General features: G+C 39.1%; 1 protein-coding gene and 1 pseudogene across 3 annotated transcripts; one reads left to right on the forward strand and one right to left on the reverse strand.

Moving 5' to 3' along the window:
• MED18 (mediator complex subunit 18) lies at positions 1-9,987 on the reverse strand. Of its 3 annotated transcripts, none has more exons than XM_037827995.1 (3): positions 9,900-9,987; positions 9,031-9,175; positions 1-1,081 (listed from the first exon to the last, which is right to left on the reverse strand). In XM_037827995.1, exons 2-3 carry the CDS (start codon positions 9,101-9,103, stop codon positions 528-530), a joined length of 627 nt encoding a protein of 208 aa, XP_037683923.1. In that variant the 5' UTR covers positions 9,104-9,175; positions 9,900-9,987; the 3' UTR covers positions 1-527. The 3 variants fall into 3 exon arrangements, with proteins under 3 accessions (XP_037683923.1, XP_037683924.1, XP_037683922.1); XM_037827996.1 differs by lacking the exon at positions 9,900-9,987 and adding an exon at positions 9,342-9,639; XM_037827994.1 differs by having other exon boundaries at positions 2-1,081; positions 9,774-9,956.
• LOC119514385 overlaps positions 9,128-22,497 on the forward strand; it is a 23,526-nt pseudogene continuing 10,156 nt past the window's right edge.

The following is a 22,497-nucleotide window of genomic DNA, read 5'->3' on the forward strand; positions in this document are numbered from 1 at the left end:
TATTTTTGTCTGTATTTAAAATTTTTTAACAAACATGCTTTTATGAAAGGCAGAAACTACCATCTCTATCAAAATTAAAGTAGGACCTGTCATTTTCTTGCTCTAACTGGTAATGAATCCACCCCAAATTAGTAGGATGGCAGAGTAAAGAAATACAGAATTATGCAAGCATTTCTCTTCATAGACTTTATTACCACACAAGCTCACAGCTTCTACATTACAAACCTTTATACCCAAATGGCCAAACAATTAAGATTTTTCTGTCCAAAAGTGAATTTATTCCAGTGTCCCCCCTTTATGTGGAAGGGACTAGATAGAGTCTCAATGTATTCCCGAGCCTTTCATGCAGACAGGCTGTCACAAAAGGGAAACTATCACATGAGGAAAATGTGCAGTGAACCAACAGTCCTCACCGCCCTCCTTCCTGGGGGAAAGGATGCCTGGCTGGCAGTGGTGAAGTAAGACATTTATAATACCTTTTCTGTAAAAGGTGAGGACAGGCCGCAATGATGGACAGTCCCCCTTAGTCACATGAGCCTTTTGGGGTCTATTTTCTCTAGGTGAACTAGAGGCTTCAGCTGCTCGGCAAAGTTCCTCATGTCATCCGAGACCATGTCCTGCCCAGCTGGTGCAACAACACTCAGTTCCACAAGATAGGAGAGTGACAAGGCCTCAGTGCTATCTGTGTTCCCTGGCACCAGGAGGCGGAAAATCTTGTACACCATAATCTTCATGATGCCCTTTCGGAACAGGTGTCCCTTGGCGACGAACTCATGGTCCATGCGGAAACCCATTTCCATCAGGAAGTCAGTGAGGTTCTCAGATGTGGCAATGTCCACACAGTTTCGCACCAGGGCATGGCGGTTCTTGTCTCCCATTTCTGGCTGTCCGAGGTAGCGCAAGTGCCAGGGTGCCCCTGCCTGATCCATTGAGCGCCGGGCCCTTAGAACAAACGGGCTGGCCTGCTGGCCCTTAAGGAGGAAAACCATCTCATGGTCAAGGAAAGTCTCGGGTTCCATGTTGTCACACAAACCGCGAAGACGGTGGATGAGGCTTTCCAAGCTGTGATCTAAAACACTTCCTAAAGAGGGAGAAAGCACTATTGAGTCCAATCTTTCACTTTGGGTCATGAAACTAGCAAAAGATTCAAAAGAGTTACAAGACAAACCACAGCAGTTTAGTGTACTATTTTGTAAACTATAGGCCCAATATGTGAGATTTTAAGGGATGACACTGCAAAAGTATTACATTAACATTATGAGAAAGTTATTCCTTTATCAATTTCTTCCATTTTCTTATTTGGTACTAGAAAGTCCTTAGGCTCTCTCTTAACACTTGCTAATCTCCAGCAAGCCTGGGGCTCAGAACCTTTAACAGGTAACAGTATCTAACTGAAATATAATAATACTGTTTTGTTTTCATTTTATTTAACAATTACCTTCCATTCCTAGCAAAGAAAGGTTTTCCATTTATAGAAGAAACATAAAGCTTCCTTTTGAAGTAACAAATTTAAGTATAAAAGAATGATCTGCTTCAATGAAATATGTTAAATAATTCTTAGTCCTCATCTTATTCACCTTGTTGGCAGCATTTGATACAGCTGTTATAGTTTATACTGACTCTGAAATATTTTCTTCCCTTAGCCTCTAAGATGCAACTCTCTCTTGGTTCCTCACGTAACTCACTGACCACTCCTTTTAAGTCTTCTTTGTTGGTTCTTCCTCAACCATTGGAGGACCCTAGGACCCAGTCCTGGTTTTCTTCTCTATCACCAGGCCCTTCCTCATAGATGACCTCATTACATTAAATATCATCTATGACTTGAAATATCACCTATGCCCTGGGGACTCTCACATTTATATCTCACGAGCTTTACACTCACATATCCAACTGTCTACTCAACTTCTCTACTTGGATGCCTAACAGACATCTCCATCTGAATGTGTTCAATACCAAATTGTTGTGTTTTTTTCCCTCCACAAACTTATTCCTCCTGCAGTTTTCCCTATCACAGTAAATGGCAACTCCTTGCTTCCAGCTGCCTGGTCAAAAACCATGGAATCTTCTTTGATTTCTTTCTTTCTCCTATATACAATATCCAATTCCTATTTTTGAAATAAACACAGAATCCAACCACTACCCATTCCCTCAGTCACTTCCATCTTTTTCAAATATCTTTCATTTCTTGCCTGGTCTTTACACTAGCCTGCTTCCACTCTTGCCTTCTTCTATTCTCCATATAACAGTCAAGTGATCCTTTAAAAATGTAAGGCAGTAGACACCCCTGAAGACGGAGAAAAGGATTAAGTGAGAGGAAGGGGTAGCAACAAACAAGTTAAGATTTAACAAAGGTCTATGAATACTGAAACTTTATATAAATATGTATATTTTTTTAGATGCTGGAGTGTTGGAATAAATGGAAGGAGGTAAATGACAAATGGAACTGTAACCTATAACATCCTTTGAAATTTGCTCTATAGCTACTCATTGAAATGTGCTTTGAAAGCCTTCACTTTTCTGTATACCTTATATTGCATAATAAGAACTGACACTGTGGAACTGTAACCCATAGCAATTTTTGAAATTACCTATGTAACTGCTTGTTGAGCTGTACATCAAAAGTTAACACCTTTCTGTACGTACATTATATATTACAATGATGGAAATAGCTGAAGTTACGGAACTGTGACCCATGACATTCTTTGAAATTTGCTCTCTAAATACCTGTTGAATAGTACTTTGAGGGTTATCACTCTTATATATATATGTTAACATTCACAATTAAAAAATGCATTAAAATACATATATATATGTAAGGCAGGCCCCATCCCAATCAAGATGGTGGCGCGAGACGCTTCAGGGCTTCATTCCTCCACAAAAGCTTTGAACAACCAGCAAGAACTGGCAGGAATTTCTTTCTCAAAGCTCCGGAAAACAGTTAAAGGAGTACCGCAATAGAGAGGGCACTGAATTTAAAAAGCCAATTAAAAGTGGTAGCATCTCACGGTGGCCTTGCTGGCCCCTTCCCACTCCTGTTACTGGCTCCCAGTGCAGGTCCCTGGTCCAGGTTCCAGAGGGAACAGTATAAACCTCATGCACAAAGTGGGAACATGGATGACTGGCCCAATCTATCTGGCGGTGGCCTGAGGGACTCATTCTGAGAACTTGGCCTGCATGTAGAAGGCGGCTCACACAGCTCTCCTACAGAATGCTGTAGGAGAGCAGTCAAGCAGCTGCCTGGAGCAAGGGATTGCTGGGAGGACATACAGTGCAATGCCTAGACTGTGAGGAAACTATCTGCTAGGGAAGAGAGGACTGGAGAATTCTCAGGGTCAAACACCCAGTCCCACACATATGCACACAAAGGACCAAGGAGAACCCTACGCTTTGGCCTGGAGCTATTATCTATACTGATTGTATGGAAAAACTCTGAAGGAGAGCTGTGAAAGGTCAATCTACAAAGGCTGGGAAAGGTGTTTTCTTTTTTTCCTGCTTTTTTTGTTGATGTCATTGTTAGATTCTGGCATTCAAGGAAAGCTCTGTCATAACACTAGCTGGATACAAGCCTAAGGAACAGATGCTTCAGAGTTTAAATTACAACAATAATACAATAAAACATCAAAATGTACAGGTTTCAATAAAAGGTTGCAAAACATACAAAGAAACAGGAAATGATGGCCCAGGCAAAGGAGGAAGTTAAAGCATTAGAAACCATCAATGAGAAGGACCAGGCCTAGGACACACCAGACAAAGACTTTAAAAGCTGGTTCTAAATATACTGAAAAAGATAAAGGAAAACATGGACAAAGAATTAAAAGAAATCAGGAAAATGATATATGAACACAAAAATAATATCAATAAAGAGATGGAAATTATGCAAAGGAACCAAAACAGAGCTGAATACCACAGTAACAGAAATTACAAATTCCCTACAGGGGTTCAACAGTAGATTGGAGCTGGCAGAAGAAAGAATTAGTGAACTTGAAGATAAAGACCACTGAAATCATCTGGTGCGAGGAAAAGAAAGAAGAATGAAGAAAAGTGAAGAGAACCTGAGGAACCTGTGGTACAATAGTAAGCATACCAATTTATGTGCTGTAGAAGTCCCAGAAAAAGGAGAAAGAGAGAAAGGGGCAGGGAGAGTATTCAAAGAAATAAACGTGAAAAACTTCCCAAATTTAATGAAGGACATGAATATACATATTCAAGATGTTAAACAAACTCCAAATAGGAAAACCCAAATAGACCCACACTGCACCATGTTATAATCAAACTGTCAAATGCCAAAGATAAAGAGAGAATTCTGAAAGTCACAGAAAGAAGCACAGGTTACATGTAAGGGAGACTCATAAGATTAAATGCCGATTTCTCATTGGAAACTATGGAGGCAAGAGGGTAGCAAGAAGACTAAAAATATTTAAAGTGCTAAAAGTAAAAAATCACCAATCAAGAATTCTATATCTGGTAAAACTGTCTTTCAAAAATGAGAGAGGGATTAAGACATCCCAGATAAACAAAAGCTGAGGAGTTTATCAACACTACACAGACCCCGCAAGAAATAGTAAAGAGAGTTCTGCAGGTTGAAGGGAAAGCACACCAGACAACTGACTGAAGCCACGTGAAGAAATAAAGATCCCTGGTAAAGATAATGATAAGGGCAAATATAAATACCAGTACTATTATATTTTTGATTTGTAACTCCACTTTTTACTTTGTACAGGATCTGAAATGCAAATGTTTAAAAATGTAATGATAAATCAAAGGTTTTGGACTCAATTAATAAGAATGTAATTTTTGACAAGAACTACATAAAGTTGGGGGGACAGGGTTGTAGAAACATAGTTTGTGTGTTATTGAAGTTAAGTGATATCAAAGCAAACAAGTACAAGATTGTTACAGATTTAGCATGTTAAATTTAACACCATGGTAACCACAAAAAAGAAATACCAGAGAATATGCAAACTTAAAGAGACAGAAAGTGGAGTACACATTATGGGGTGTGGGGGGACATGGGCAATGAAGAGTTCATCCAAAATGAGTGTAGGGTTTCTGTTTGGGGTAAAGGGAAAGTTCTAGCAATGGATGGTCATGAGGGTATGCTTGGGAGAGGTTGGGATGGGATGATTTATGTTGTATATATGTTTCCACAATAAAAAAAGGGAGAATGAGAAACTAAAGAGATAATGGCAATTAAATGCAATACATGATATCAAATGAGATCCAAGGACAGAGGAGAAAATGCTCAAAAGGACATTACAGGGACCTGAGAAAAAATTGGAATATAGAATGTAAGCTTTATATCAATGCTAAATTTCTTGAACTAGGTAACTGCAGTTAAGGTGATTACATAAGTGAATATCCTTATTTCTAGGAAATGTACATGGAAATACTATGTGTTCAAGGAGTATGATGGGAACAACCTGCTCTCAAATGTTCCGAAAACAGACAGATGACAGATAGATATAGATATAAAGAATGATACAGCATAGAGGATAAAACATTAAAATTGGTGGATCTGGGGTATCTGGGAGGGTGCGTGTATGTTGGCGTTCTCTGTATGGGGTTCATATTACTTGAAATTATAAATTTGAAATTATTTCAACATTAAAAAAATATATATATATTTGAGGCAGATAACACACCTCTGCTTAGAACCCTCTAATAGCTTCCCTTGTCATTCAGAATAACAGCCAAAATCCTTACTGTACAAGCTCCTACATATAATGGTCTCTGTAACCTATCCAACATCAATCATATCCCTCCAGGCTCCCCCTTGATCATTTTCTCCAGTCACAGTGACCTTTATCCTATTTCCTGAAAATGCCAAGTACACACCCACTTTAGCGCCTCTTCCCTTATTTCCTATGTTTAGATATTCTTCCCTCAGTATCTACATGGCACACCCCATCACTTTCTTCAGGTCTTGGCTCCAATGTCACTTTATCAGAGAGGTATTTTCTAGCCAGCCTAACTGCACAAGTGTATCTCCATCAATCTCTATCTGCTTCCCTCCTTTAATTTTTCTTTAGCCTTTGTCTCCTCCATTTTTTAGTCATCTTTCAATGTATCAATTATGTATTAATTTCTTCTAATCATCTTTTTCCCTCCACTGCTGATACTCCAATACTAGGAACATATTCAAAAATTGGTTGAATAAATCTGTTAAAGTAAATAATAAAGTATTATTGTAATTACGGCAGAATTCAGAGTGAGAATCAAATGACTGAATTTTAGGAAACAATATTGTAGGAAAAGGAATAGACCAGGTCTCAGTGATCACAGACAGAAGATCCCTGAGAGCAGGGAATGGTAAACCAATATATCTTGCATTTAAGAGAGTGTCAGACATGTGCTTGTTCATTTCTCAAACATTTTAAGTACTTAACAAGTGTTGGTTCATTTAACATATACTTGCTGAATGTTGTGCCAGACACTGTGCTAGGTAGGAGGAGGCCCTGCCCTCACAGAGATTAGGGTTTAGTGGGGAAAGCAAAAAATAAACAAGTAAGTGAACAGAAATACAAAGAAATAAAAGGGAGCTGGGATAGAGAGCAACCAGTGGGGGCGAAGAAGAGGAGACCTCTCTGAGGGAGTGGAATGGTCAGACAGGGCCTCTCTAAGGGGGTGACAACTGAGATGTGACCCAAATGATGAAAATGAGAAGGTCATGTGAAGACCTTGGAAAAAAAGATTCATAGTGTAGGGATCATCAAGTACAAAGGCACTGAGGTGGGAAAGAGTCTGGTGACTTCAAGGAAATGAAAGGAGATCAGTGCAGATGAAGTATACTGAGCAAAAGGGAGGATGGTAATGAAATGAGGATTTGGCATGGGTCAAAGCAAGTTGGCCTTCTAGGCCATGGAAAGGGTTTGTTTTTTATTCTAAGGTAACTGGGCAGCTATTAGTTATTTTTATTGTCAACTGAACAGGGTAAAATATGATTGCATTTACATTTTAAAAAGAAAATTTTAGTTAAACTTATAGACTCCTCAACAAGACAAGGTCATGCTAAAGAAAAAAGCAGGGGCAAGGAAGAGACTGTTCCAGATTAAAAGACACAAATATCAAATGTAATGTATGAAAACTGATTGGATGCTGGTTTGAAAGAAAAAAAAGTTATAAAATATATTTTGGGGACATTTGGGGAAAAATTTAATATCATCAAGGCATTAGATGATATTAAAAATTATTGTTAATTCTGTTAGATGCTAATGATGGTATTTAAGTCATGAAGGAAAATATCCTTGTTTTTTAGAGATGCATGCAAAACTATTTAGGAGTGAAATGTGATGATATGTGCAATTTTCTTTAAAAATATCCAGCAAAGGAAAACAGATAAGGCAAATATGGCAAAATGTTAGCAAATCTAGATGATGAATATGGAATGTTCATTATACTAGTCTGTTTTTTATGTTCAAATTTTTCATACATATATTTTTTAAAGGTCACTGGCTGTTGTATGAGAAGAGACAAGAGAGCAAAAGAGGAAGCAATGTAAGAAATAGGAGCTTGGTAAAGTAGGCCAGGCAAGAGATGATAAACTAGGGCAGTGGTACTGCAGATGGAGGAAAGTCATATTTAAAATACATTTTGGAAACAGAATCAACAGAACTTAGAGATAGACTGAATGTAGGGGTAAAATGAAAAATAGATTGACTCCTAAATGCTTGGCTTAAGCAACAGGGAATTGATAGTGCCACTTTACCGAGATGGGGAAGAATGGAGGAGGAACAACTTGGGAAGTAAATATTAATAACCCCATTTCTGGCTTATTAAGTTATTGAATTAATTATGTGAATTAATTTAGATTAATTCTGAATTAAAGTCTAAACTCTTCCACTAAACATTATATGACCTCCTGAAAACCATTACCTTCTCTGGGTCTCAAGTTTCCTCACCTGGGAAAGTTACTTTACCTCAGTTTCCTGATCTAGAAAATGGAGGTAATAATAGTATATTCTTGTAAGTTGTTATGAGAATTAAGTAAGTGGGCAAAACACTTGAAGAACCCGATATAGAGCAGATGCTCAAAAATTGTTAATTATTATTATTATCATCATTAGTTTTTTTTTAGCTGAGTCATTTCTCTGAAACCACTAAATTCAATTTAAAAAAATCATTGTTTGACCCAGCAATTCCACTCCTGGAATTGCACCCAAGACAAATGAAAATATATGTCCACAAAAAGATCTGTGTAAGAACGTTCATAGCAGCTTTTTTCATAATAGCCAAAACTAGACACACCCAGGGAGCCCATCAATAGAATAAACATTGTGTGATATATTTGTACAATGGAATGTTAATCAGCAACAAAAAATACAACTAACAACATGAATGAATCTCAAAAACATGCTGACTGAAAGAAGTCTTCGACAAAAGAGTGCATTCTATATGATTCCCTGTATATGAAGTTTAAGTAAGAATAGGCAAAGGTAACCTATAGTGGGAAAAAAATCAGAATGGCAGTTCTGCCAGTGGGGAAGGGGTCAGGATAATGTGTAACAAGGAGCATGAAGGAAGTTTCTAGGTGATAGTAATATTCATATCTTGAAAAGGGTTTGGATTATACAGATGAACGTATTTGTTAAAACTCATGGAATGTCCACTTTAGATTTATGCACTTCATTATATGGAAATTTTACGTCAAGGAAAATAACGAATTTTGAACTCTAGCTAATTTTATGCTTGCTCAAGTATTTACGGGAAAATATACTGAGGTCTTCAACTTAAACGGAAATGCATAAAAAATAGGATGGATTGATGGACGGAGAAATGTACAAATATATAATAAGGGAAGTATAGTAAAATGAAAATTGTAGAATGTAGGTGGCAAATATAGGGGTGCTCACTGTAGAATTCTTCAAAATCTTCTGTATGTTTAAATTCTTTCATAATAAAATTTTGGGGCAAAAAAAAGAGTTGTCTGCTGAGTGCCAGAAAGTGCAGGCTGCCTTTGTATAACTCTCCCATCTCCAGGGAAGATGAATAAAATGGAGGGAGACAAGTAATCCACCTTCCTGGTTCACTTACCTTGCAATAGGTACTCCATCATGTTAATGGTGCCCCCAGTGACGGGCATCATGGTGACTGGAGGAGCTTCCATAATGTTTGTCTGATTAAGTTGAAGATGGAAGAACTGGACTCAGACCCCAATCAGGTAAGGTACAGGATACACCTAGAGAAGGGTTAGAATTGTTTACACATCAGAGTGGAGATACGCCAGGTCTGCCTGTGTAAATGGCCTTCATATCAAAAGATTTATTCATTCAACATTTTTTGAGCAACTGCTAAACTAGATGTCCTGTTCCAGGAACTGATGATACAGAAATATACAAACCGACCTGCTCACTACAGCATAATGTTCTCGTCTCAAATTCTGAATCCTCCTAAAGTTAGCTGTGTAGTGTAATCTTGAGCAACTTCTCGCGCTGGGACTCAATGTCTTCCTTATAATAAGGCAAACGATATCTAACCCCCAAGGCTATGAGGCTTAAAGGACATAATGCACGTGCAATAAAATTCAGAAGAACTGAAAGGAGCCTTAAGAGAGCTTGTCCACCCTTCATTTTACCCACAAAAATATTGAACCAGGAGAGGGGCCAAAGGATACCCAGCAAGTCAGTGACAAAGTCCGGACCAGACTAAAACCCAGGCGTTCTGCATCTCCAGACACTGAAAGCGCCTTTTAAAGCGAGTAAGCGGAAGCGTGAAGTTCTTTTAAAATGATGGTTTAGGTACTCCTAAATCGGCTTCCAGAACACATGCCCACTTACACTAGAAACACAACTCCGCTGGGCTCTGGCCTCCTCTCGCAAGGTCAGGAATTATATCCTTGGAGCCTTTAAGCATAGCGCCAATTAAGCTCCCAGCCTTAGGTTACCCGAGCTGGACAAACCCACCGGCAACCGCAACCACAGTAACTCTTCTTCTTCCCGCTTCCGGTAGGGCAGCAGACGTCCCGCAACACCAGCAAAGTACGGGTGCCGAGATGGCACGAAACACTCGCTTTAATGCTCGGCAAGCAGAAGAGCATGCGCAAGATCTGGTGCTGCTGGATGGAGGATGGCGGCGTTTCCCTGGAAAGTACTCGCTGCCGTGACGTCATAGGCCGTCCGCTAGGAAAAAAAATTTTTTTTTCTAAGTTCGATGAGCTGGAGAGCATTTTAATGTACGAAATCTCATTAGACTGATAGGACTAAAGAAAGAGCTTATGCCTAAGCTTTGGACTCAGAGCAGTGCTGCCCAGAGAGGAAAAGAGAACCTAGGGAAGGGAGCTGTAAAGAAAAGAGGAGAGAAGGGGAGAATTTTATAAAATAAAGACCTCTTTTTGTTGGGTACCTGAAAGAGAAAAGGGAAGACTCCAGTGTTGTTATTACTGAAAACTCTATAATGTTCTGGTCAATCAGGGAGATTGGTAATACACTTACTATTTGTTCAGTTTACTTTGTATGTGTGTATTATACTCAACATAAAAATGAAGAGAGATAAGTAAATTCAACAAATACTTATGGAAAGCTGCTTTATGTCAAGGACATAAGGTGAGGACAGGGCGGGGACTAGAACGAGGCCTGTGAGGTGCTCTCCTGGGGCACAAAATTGAAGGAAGTGCAAAAAAAAAAACTGATTAAAATAAATAATATTTATAAAGTTAATGCAAAAATTCCATAATGAACATATCAAAATTTAAATTTTGTTCCTCACAGCACACCTATGAAGCAATTTACTATTATTACTATCATTTTACAGGTGGGAAAATTTAGACAATGAGATGTTAATTAACTTTAAGGGAAGGGAAGAGGCTTGAATACAAAGCTTAGTGACTTCAGAGTCCACACTCTTACTTACTGTGGTATACTGCCACCTCTAGCTCTAGTTCCCCTACACTACCATTCTTTTTTTTTTTTTTTAATTGGGAGTCTACTGTGTTGTAGACATTCTGCTAGTTGTTGACTCCATCTCTACTCTCAAAAGAGTTTATTGTCAAGTTGTGAGAATCAGAATTAAACTAAGGAGACTACTGTGTGAATGATAACATGGGTTAATGAAATATAAAGTAGCTCAGCCGCTTTGGAAGTAAGCAGGGCATTTGACCCATCCTGGGGGCATCAGAGGAGGTTTCCTGAAAGAGGTAATTAATGCTGGAAGAATTTGAAGGTTTAATAGGAGTTCGCCAGATAAAGAATGAAGGAAAGGGAATTCCAGGTAATGGGAACAATGTACAAAGGAACATCAAGTTAAGTAAAATTGGGATATAGATAGAATCAGGTTTTGAGGGGTACAAAAAGAGTCTGGAGATGAGGGTAAGGCCCAAATCCTGGAGAACTTTGCATACCAGGCCAAAATAACAGATGTGAACTTTAGAAGGATCACCCTGGCTGCAATGTGAAGAAAATCTTGGGAAAGGAGAGCCTGGAGAAGGGAGACCAGTTGGGAGCTATGAATCAACTCCAGCTAAGAGAATAATCCAGGAGAGAAGAAAGGTTTAAAAAAATGTATATAAAAGAGGTGTAATGATTTGATGACTAATCAGAGATAAAGGCAGAGTGAGGAAGGAGTCACGAATATCTAGGTTTCTACCTTGGGTGGCCATGGCAATTCTTTTTTTCTGAGCTAGGAAACACAGAGATGGTGAGTCAGAAAGATGAGTATGTGTGTTTGTGTGTGTGTGTGTGTATATATATATATATACACACACACACACACACAAACACACATATACATATATTGAGTATGAGTTGTCTCCAGGACACTCAGAGTTCTGGGGAGAAAGAGCTGGGCTAGAGGTAGAGATTTCATAGTCGTAGCCTTATAGATCATGGTTGATGGCATGAGAATGAATGAGATTACCCAGGAAGAGTGTGTAGAATAGGAAGAGAAGATGGCCAAGCACCGGGCCTTGCAAAGGACTCTGACAGTTATTAGAGCTGCTTATACCTCAGGGCTTAGGATGTGCCCCTGACCAGCCTAGTGATTCACAAGATTTGACTGAGTGGCAGACTCTCAATGGTGAAATGACTGAAGGAGGATGTAAAAATACTGGGCCTCTCCCTTCCTATTCAGACACTAGCTTCGGAATGCAAAGTCCAGTGAATTATAGGTCCTTTGAGGCATCATAGTATTTATCCCAAATTTTAGCTGGCATTTTACAGTAGAAGACATTTGGTTAAATAAGTATTTTAAAAAGGGGTGGATATACAAAGTAGTAAATCCTACCCCCACCACAATGCAGGACATTTTAGTTTGGCTTTATAAGTAGAGAAAGTTCTCCCCAATCTATTTTCTGATTTTTGTTTTCACTATTTGTCACAGAATTGTAGAACAATTAAATATTTTTCTTTTGAATGAGAAAAATTATTAGACCTGGAAGGAACTTGAGAATCATCTAGTCAAGCTTACCTATTTAACAGTTGAGAAGAATAAGATTCAAAGAGGCTTAGTGATTTGCCCAAAGATATTCATTAATTGTTGCCAAAATGGGGATATGAACCCAGTGTTCCTGACTACTCAACTAGTATACACTATCTTCCTCAGAATTTTTAAACTATTTATGGTGAAAGAAAATGAGTTCAGTAATTACTCATTGCTAATAAAATGCAAAGTTCTTTTAAACCCAATATAAGGTTATATATATATATAATTTTTTCTTATTTTTTAGCCAGAAAAATTTAGTCTTCAACCATGCGATAATGCTAGGACTAATTAATGGAAATTTAAATCTTTGCTTTGTGTCAGTGCAATATACATTGTAGCAAAAGAAAAGATAAGGGATGAAAACATTAATGTCTAGTTATGTTGCTTTGAAAATTCTAATTATTCACTGGGACCATACCATTGAGTTCCAAAATTGTATTGCTTACAAAAGGGGTTTAAAATTTTTTTAAATTAATATATTAAAATGATGTCTCAATTTGTATGTCTTATTGAAAATCTCTTTGAAAACTTTTACTTTCGATATAGCATGAAAGACTTTGTAAGTTAGGTGGTAGGTCACTAAACGTGTTAGCATCAGTTAATTTTTATAAGAATGTTTATATGGCCTCTTTTGCTTGGTTGTATATTTTACAAACTATATTCAGTGTTTGGTCCTATCAACAAATCTTAAGAGTACTGTAATCACTTCCTTATTTAAAAAAAAAAAGGATGGATATGAAGTGGGTGAACAATATGGTAAAACATGGATGAGGCCCAGGAATTATAAGGATGGGTTTCCTTGATAAGGAAATGAGGCCTGGCACTTAGAATGGGGCTCAACCCTGCCACTGCCACTCTCCTGCTGTGCAAATTTAGGCAACTCAGTTCCCCTCTCTGAGTCTCAATTTCCTTTTTGGTGAATTGGAGATAATACTAATACTTTCTAAGATGAAGTTTGCAAAAATAAAACGAGATAATGTTTATAAAGTACTTTTCACAGTGCCTGGCTTATTGTAAGCACTCAATAAATGGTAGCTATTATTATTATTTTGTATCTGTCATTTGAGCAAGCACACTGTGTCTTATTGAATATATTTTGTCAGCATCTCATCTCTATATCTTGAGGGGAGGAATCCTGTAATTCTTTATACATGTGCTCAAAAATTATGTTGAACATTTCACAACAGCTACCAATGATTGAGCAGCTGCCACACACTAGCCACTTTATACTATATGTGTATAAATCTGGCAAATACTACTAAAAGGTAGCTATTACCATCTCCACTTTACAAAGGAGGTAAAAGAGGTTCCGAGAGGTAAAATGACTTGTCCAAGGTAACACAACCTGTAAATGACAGAACTAGGATCCAAATTCAGGTCTCTATCACTAAGCTTATCTCTTCACTTTGCCACCTTCTGAATTCATGGGCTCTTTCCTCACAGCGGATTTCCCCAATTATTCCAATTAGGGGTAGCAAAGGAGGAGTAAAGTTCATACGTTAATGTTTCCTAGTCAATTCCTAGACTGGGCTCAAAGGAGTAGGACCAGTTCTTGGCCCATCTTCATCAGGAAGCAGACCAGCAACATGGATTGCAACACGCATACTTCTTTCATCAGCTTTCTAGAATGGCCCAGTGGGTATTAAGATAGATCTACCTCCCTGTTCTTCTCAATGCTATGCTCTCAGCCTTTTTGCCTTAGTGTTAAAAACTAGTATTTCCCCAGGAATGGGCTGTCATTTATTGGCTGTTTCCTATACGTATAACCCTGCAGAAAACGTATAACCCTTGCTTTTCAACCTCATTATCTCCAGTATCCTCATCAGATCATGTTGTTTCCTTGACTCATAATAAAAGCCAGAGTCTCTATGGCTACCTGATCGGCCCCCACCTGTTAACTTTTTGACTGTATCTCCGACCATCCCCATTCCACCACCACCACCCCCAATTCCCTCCACTCAGCTCCAGCCCCATGGTCTCATTGTGCTTAATTAACTGAACATGTCCAGGATGCTGTCACCTCAAGTCCTTTGCATTCATTGTATAGTCTGCCTGCAATTCTCCTTCCCCACTGAATCACAGGGTTTATACTCTTGTGTCCTTCTGGTCTCTCCTCAAATCTCCCCTTATTAGAGAGGCCTTCTCTGACTGCTTATTTAAAGTTGCAATCCACTATCTGCTTTGGCCCCCATACTCTGTTATATTCTTCTTCAGAGAACATTTGACCAGGTGACACGACCTATTTACTGATTTATTTGTTTATTGCCTTTCTCCCTCCATCAAAATTATAAGCCTCAAGAAGGAGGGACTTTGTTTTTCAACTGCTGTGTATCCTCAGCTCCTGGAATGATGCCTGGCACAGCGTCTGCAATTGATAAATATTGCATTTGTTGAGTGAATGAATGGTAAAGGGAAGAGATTAACAGGGGGGTTATTATATGACTGTCTCGGTCTCATACATTTAATCAGCACTGGATTTGAGAGGAGAACCTAAGTCCTTGAGTTCTAGGCTGGGACACTCCTCTAGGTATGAGCTGTCCAATACAGTAGCCACTAGCCACATGCAGCTATTAATCACTTGAAATGTGACTAGTCTGAATTGAAATATGCTATAAGTGTAAAATACACACACTGAATTTTGAAGGCTTAATGTGAAAAAAAGAATGTGAAACATCTCATCAGTAATTTTTCATCTTGATTACATGTTGAAATGATGCTGTTTTGGGTATTTTGGGTCAAATAAAATATATTATTAAAATTAATTTCACCTGTTTCTTTTAATTTTTAAAATGTGGCTGCTGGAACATTTAAAATTACATATGTGGCTTGCAAGATATTACTACTGGACAGCACTGCTGTAGGATCCAGATTTGAAGGTGTGGCTTTAGAGCCAGACAAACCAGGGTTTGAATCCTGCTCTGCTTTAATAGCACTAGGGAAATTATTTAATCTCTCAGGCCTTCAGCCATGCCTGCCACTAGTTATGCAATGAATCAGAGTTATTAGTAGGAGAATTGTTGAGAAATTGAAGATGTTTAACTTGGAAAAGACTTGGGAAGGATGGTACATAACATCTGTCTTCAAAAATATGACAAAACCAGGGAGAGGAGAAGAGGGAGGAAGAAGAGGGGAGTATTTTTCATTTATTGAGCATCAGGAAGCAGATACTTTCTATGTATTTATTTCATTTATATCTCACAGCAACGGGTACTTTAACCCACATAACAGATGAGGAAACTGGTTCAGAAAAATTAAGCAACTTGATTATAAGTGGCAGACAGGATTAAAACCCAGATCTGTCTGCCTGCAGAGCCTTTCCTCACTTTCCTAAGCCACTCTGCCTTCTGAGAAAGATCTAATTATTTTGTGTAGTTCCAGGGGACAGAACTAGAATTTCTGGATGGAAATTATAGGGAGACAGATTTCAGCTTCACATAAGGAACAACTGGTCTCAATTATGGTGTCCAGTAATGGAATGGGTTGCCAGGATAAGAAGTAAATTCCCTTCCAGTGGAAATATTGAAGCATAGACTACTATAGAAAGAATTCTTGACTGAAGTGGAAAGTCAAACTATTATATTTTCTCAATTCATAGGCACTATCCACTCTAAGTCACAGCATTTATTTAATAACAGAGTTTAAAGCAATAGAAAAACACTTCCATATATACCTCCTTGAACATTTTGATTTTGTAATTCATAGAGACTCCTGGCCTTAGTAATTCTGCACTTTTTTTTTTTCCTATTGTGATGACTACAGCATCATTATTAATAGTAACCACCAATAGCAAACATCTAGTGACAAATAATAAATGACACAATTCTTGCATTCAACGAGCTGGTTTGCTAAGAGACAGGTAAAACATCCCAGGTCATTTTGTGCCTAGTGTTCTTCATCGTCTGCTGACTCAAGTGCACATCAGCCATTTAATCCTCTTAATCTCAAGGTGGAGACCTAAGAAAGTCTGTTACAGAAGGGTAATTGGCCTATTTACTTGCCCCTTTCCACTTAGCCCAGCCAACTCAACCCCACCCTCTGGCTGACCAGGTGTTGAGGTGCCTCAAGGGGATGGGCTGTAATAGTTAATGTATTACACATATCCATAAAGATTAAAGATTAGTTTTGCTTTAGCTGCACTATAACCGTCTGTTTGGGTTTTTCCCCAGCCAGGACTGTCTGGGTAATCAGCGTTGTTTTCCATCTGAAGATAATTAACTCACTGGGTCTTGAATTTCCTGGATGGGGTCCCTTTAGCAGCTCCCCCTTTAGTAAGTCCTCGCTGGGTACCAGGCTCAGGGGGAAGCGTTTTCCACGAATCACTAATATAGTCCTCACCCCATCCCTCTGAAGCAGGGGGTATTCTCCTGGTCTTCTAGCTGCAAGAATTGCAAGTCTGCCATGTGGTATCTTTGGAAGTAAAAGAGTTTGTTTCTTCAGTTTCTCAAAGATCCCATGCCATTAATCCCTTCCTTGGGTCAGAGGGTCATATGCCATCAATGACATCATCGACTCAAACGCTTTCTGAGCAAGACTCTGTGTACAGACCAGAGGGAGTAAAGAAGCCCAAGGAGACTGCTTGGAAAAGCAGAAAGGCATGGGTTAACACACCAGTGCTTGGAGTTTAAGATGGGCTCTGGCAGCAGACTGCTTGGGTTAAAATTCTATCACTGTCTAGTCTGTAACCTTGGGCAAGTTAGTTGCCTCTCTGAATCTCTCAAATGGGATGATATTAGTATTTCTCTTTAAGATTGTTATGAGGATTGACTGATAACCTGACACACGTGCCAATAAAAATTATTGTGGGATTTGAACTCTATTAAACATGGATTAACATCTAGACTCACCTACAAACTTCTGTGTGGCCTTGAGGCAGTCATTTGACTTCTCTGAATCTGTTTCTTAATCTGAAAATCAGGGAGATTATCTACTTGAAAGATTATAGATGATACACAATGTGCTTGGAATGCAGTAGATATTCTCAGAAACTGCCTTCAAGCAGCTTGGTTGAGGAGGCAGGACATAAACATTAAAAAGAACCAGTATGCAGGATCTATATTTTCTCAACGATATAACTTCTACAGTCAGTTTGTTCAAACACCACAATTACATGGAACTTTGAATAGGAAGTGTGATATGGTAGGTTTGTATAGGTTTGAATGAAACACTGACACATCCCAAAGTAATTTGGGCAGAGAATAAAAATATATTTGCAGGGCCCCCTGAGGAACTGGGGGAAAATGTGGAAGAGTTGGACTTCCTCACCTGGACTGATGCTGATGTTGTCACAGACACTGAGGACTGGCAGTTTGATGTGCCGAATCCTCTATCATGGGACTTGACATGAAGCTCATTACTGCAAGGGACAGGCTAGACTTGCATGTAATTGTGCCTAAGAGTCTCCCCCTTAGTACCTCTTTGTTGCTCAAATGTGGCCCTCTCTCTCTAACTAAGCCACCTTGGCAGGTTATCTCACTGCCCTCCCCGCTACGTGGGACCTGACTCCCAGGGGTGAAAATCACCCTGGCAACGCAGGATTTGACTCCTGGGGATGAATCTGGATCCAACATCGTGGGATTGAGAACATCTTGACCAAAAGGGGGATGCAAAATGAAATGAAATAAAGTTTCAGTGACTGAGAGATTTCAAATGGGGTTGAGAGGTCACTCTTGTAGACATTCTTACACACTATATAGATAACACCTCTTAGGTTTTAATGTATTGGCATAGCTAGAAGTAAATACCTGAAACTACCAAACTCCAACCCAGTAGTCTGTACTCTTGAAGAGGATTGTATAACAGTGTAGCTTACAAGGGGTGACAGTGTGATTCTGAAAACCTTGTGGATCGCACTCCCTTTATCTAGTGTATGGATGGATGAGTAGAAACATGGGGACAAAAACTGAATGCAAAATAGGGTGGGATGGGGGGGATGATTTGGGTGTTCTTTTTTACTTTTATTTTTTATTCTTATTCTGATTCTTTCTGATGAAGTCATGACTAATATGATAGAGCTGTGAACAGTTGATTGTACACCATGGATGGATTGTATGGTATGTGAATATATTTCAATAAAACTGAATTTAATTTAAAGAAAAAAGAACGAATAAAAACAAAACTTGAAGAATTGGCATGCTCTCTATATGGACATAGCAAGACAAACTCTGGCACACCATTCAGTAAACATTTATTGTGTGCCTGCTGTTGGCCAAGCACCATTCTAGGCTCTTGGAATACAAGGCTCTTGGCTCTTGGAAGCAAGACAGCCTAAATCCCTGCACTCACAGAGTATTCATTCAATTGATAAAATATTATGTACTATTACAAATGAGGGTTATGAAAGAAATAACATGGAAAATATTTATGATGCAATGTTAACCAAAAATGCCAGTTACAAAATCATATGTACAATATGATTATAAATACATAGATTCCCCAAAACATCTGTGCACAGGTGGAAAAAACAAAATATTCTAATACTAACCGTGATTGTGTTCAGTTAATGAGGCCAGAGATGATTTTTCCTCCACTTCTCTGTTTTCCAAATTTTTGATGAACATGTGCTATATAAAAATTAAAAAAATAAAAAAAATGAAAAACTTGAAACAAACCAAATGTCTATGAGCAGGTAAATGGATAAACAAATTGTGATATATTCTTACAATGGAATACTACTCAGCAATAAAAAAGAACTATTGACATATGCACCAAGATAGATGAATCTAAAAACATTCTCAGTGAAAGAAGTCAAACACAAAAGAATACATAATTCCTGATTCCATTTATATGAAGTTCTAGAACAGATAAAACAAATCTATCATAGGAGAAATCAGATCTGTGCTTGCCTGGGATGGGGGGTGGGGAGGATAGATCACAAGGGGACATGAGGGAACTTTTTGGGAAAATGGAAATATTCTGTATTTTGATGGTGGCGGTGGTTACTTAGGTGTATACATTTGTCAAAATCATCAGGCTATACACTTAAAATGGGTGCACTTTTGTTGTTTGTAAACAGAGCCTCAACAAAGTTAATTAAAATAATGAAAAAAAAACACTATTGTTTTCTTTTCTGATCACAAGAAAAATGTTTCTGATTACAAAAAACTATATCATTTTCTTTTCTGATCGCATGCTCACTTTTATTTTCCAGGCTTCCAAATCAAATACCATGCAATGGATTGGCTTAAACAACAGGAATTTATTAGCCCATGGTTTTGAGGCTCACAGAAGTCCCAAGTCAAGATGTCAACAAGATGATACTTTTTTCCAGAAGACTGTGGTGTTCTGGGGCTGGCTGCCATTCGTCCTTGGTCCTTGGCTTTTTTGTTACCTGGCAAGGCACATGGCGGCCTCTCCTGGCCTCTCTCTTCTCTTTGGTTTCTGTTGACTTTCAGCTTCCGACTGCTCCCTCTAGCTTCCCCCACTCCCACCCCACCCCCTATCTGACTTTCACTCTGTTTATAAAGGACTCTAGTAATCCGGATTAAAGCCCAACCTGATTCGTGTGGGCCACACCTTTAACTGAAGTAACATCTTGAAAAGACCTTATTTACAATGGGCCCACACCCATGGAAATGGATTAAGTTTAAGAACATGTTTTTTTCTGGGGTTCATCGCTCCAAGCCACTACACTTACTATAAAAAAAATTTCTAGCTTTTTAGAAAGATAAAAAGATGAAGCAGGGAAATAACTTTTTCCAGTTTTAAGAAATTGGAAGTCACTGAAACTGTAAGCACAGGGTTTGGTACATGATAAATATGTGTAAATCAAAATACAGAGTGAGAGAAAGCATTATCCTCGTTGGGAAGCAAAGAAGAAATTGAGTGGAGCAACCAGTAAGAACTACAGAACTCTAGAAGAAGCCCTGCTGGAGGATGAGGCTGTCGACAGGTGTGTGACCTCTGTGAGACCCTGATAGGAAGCAGGATGGAGGTCAGAGTAAGTGAGCCATTAGGAATTGTGCTTGATTAGCTTCTGCTTCCTCTCAGGGTTCCCTCCCCCCCACTTTACTGGAGAAAAAGTGAAAATGTGGCTATGACAAAAATCATGAAAGCTGAGAAAGTGTAGGAGGAAGTGGGCACGAGTTCTCAGTAACGACCAAACCAACTAGAGAGCTAATTCCCCAAGTTGTCATCCTGCCTGCTTGGCCGAAGTACTGTTAACTGATTCCACCTGCCTGTCCTTAGTGAATGGAATTATATCAGTCAGCAAGCAATTACACACCAAGAGCCCATAGAAAGTCCCATGATGCATTATCTCGGAAAACAAAAACAGTGGAAGACTCAAGTTCCAGCTCCCGCTCCAGTGGGGAAAAGAGAATCAGAATAAGAAGCTCACCAAGTGCTCTCCATCCATCATGGCAGTGCAACCTCCCACCCACAGAGGTGGGAGATGAGGGGAGGGGCAGCGTGGCAAAGGGCAAAGAGGCAGAGGATCCTAGGCTGAAATCCCAGCTCTGCCTCCTAAGAACCAAGTAGCCACATCCCCTCCTGTAGCCATTATGACGATGAACAGGAAATGTATATGACTTGCATAGCACAGTGGCATGTATTGTGACTGGGTTGCTGGAACTATGGTTATCCAGATTTTACAGATGCATACAGGACACAATGGAAGTCCTGAAAGAGTTGTCAGCAAAAACTGATACTTGCTGGGAAATCGCCAATGTGGAAAAATTCTTCATCAATATTATCTGCTCTTTCCCCAGAGGAAGCTTGAGAATGTGCTAGGATTTGCAATAGCCAAAAGGCAGAAACAAAAGTGCCCATCAAGAGATGAATAAACAAAATGTGGTATATCTGTACAACGGGATATTAATCAGCCATAAATGGAACGAAGTTTTAATACATGTTACATCAAGAATGAAACTTAAAAATATTATGCTAAGTGAAAGAAGCCAAACACAAAAGGACAAATATTACATGATTTCATTTATATGTAGTATCTAGAAAAGTCAAATTCGCTGAAACAGAAAGTAGAATAGAGGTTACTGTGGGCTGGGGGGAGGAGAATGGGGAGTTATTGCTTAATGGATAAGAAATTTCTGTTTGAGATGATGAAAAAGTTCTGGAAAAGTGGTGAGGGTTACGCGTCACTGTACGTGTATATAATGGCACTGAATTGTACACTTAAAAGTGGTTAAATGGTAAATTTTAAGTTATGTATATTTTACAATGATAAAAAAAAGAAAAAAGAAGGAAAATGAGCTAGTGTCTGTGCAGGGAACAGAGACTAAGCCCAAGTTGTGACTTAGAGAAAGACCTTCTGACATGAAATCATAGGGCCATAGAGGTAAAAGTGACAGTTACCTATGCCCCATGGAACAGATGGGGGAAAAAAGGCCCAGAGAGAGGAGGGGACTTGTCTAAATAACTCAGCATGGAGTGGCAAGTCCTGAATGATGGCCAGACTTTTGCCTTGCCATTTCTTTCTGAATCCAAGCTCTTAAGTCATACAGGCTTGGGGGTCGATTCCTGACCCTGCACTAACCTGCCATGTGACTTTGGTAAATGACATAACATCCCTATTCCTCAGTATCTGTATTTATAAAATGGAAAAAAAATAGCATCTACCTCATTGGTTTACTGTAAAGATTAAATTATATAGTGCATGTGAATGCACAATAATTTAAATATTCCCCATTTTACAGATGAGGAACCGAGGTTTGTTGAAACTTCCTTTGGCTCAGGATTGCACATCAGTTCAGAGAGAGCCTAGAAGCAGCTGAAGAAACCTCTGGGTGAGAGTTGGTTAGGCACAGGGTGAGCCAAGCCCTCCTTGCACCTGTCCCTTGGAGGTACCTTTTTGTCCAGGAGCTCAAGAAGACATTTGCCACTCACAGAGCCTCCCTATCTCTGCTGTTTGGTTCACAAACAGGTTGTGAAACAACCTGGGCGGTGACTCAGGCTGGAGGTCTATTCCACTGGTCAGTGCAGACAGACTGGGGCTGTTTGGTTGAGCCTTGGAAGGACAGCGTGTTTAACAAACACTGTGCTTGTCAAAGCTCTTATGGGGGTGCAAAACACAGACCATGAACTCTGGTCCCTGAGTCGTCACGGATGGTGGAACTTGGGTGCCCAAGTTGTGTA

Source organism: Choloepus didactylus, chromosome 2 (genome assembly GCF_015220235.1).
Source record: "Choloepus didactylus isolate mChoDid1 chromosome 2, mChoDid1.pri, whole genome shotgun sequence".
NCBI lineage: Eukaryota > Metazoa > Chordata > Mammalia > Pilosa > Megalonychidae > Choloepus > Choloepus didactylus.

Excerpts from the sequence above, each read along its gene's own strand:
- MED18 (XM_037827995.1), bottom strand. The coding sequence starts at position 9,103 with ATGGAAGCTCCTCCAGTCACCATGATGCCCGTCACTGGGGGCACCATT. Across the intron at positions 1,082-9,030 it reads GATGGAGTACCTATTGCAAG|GAAGTGTTTTAGATCACAGC; the intron begins GTAAGTGAACCA and ends CTCCCTCTTTAG.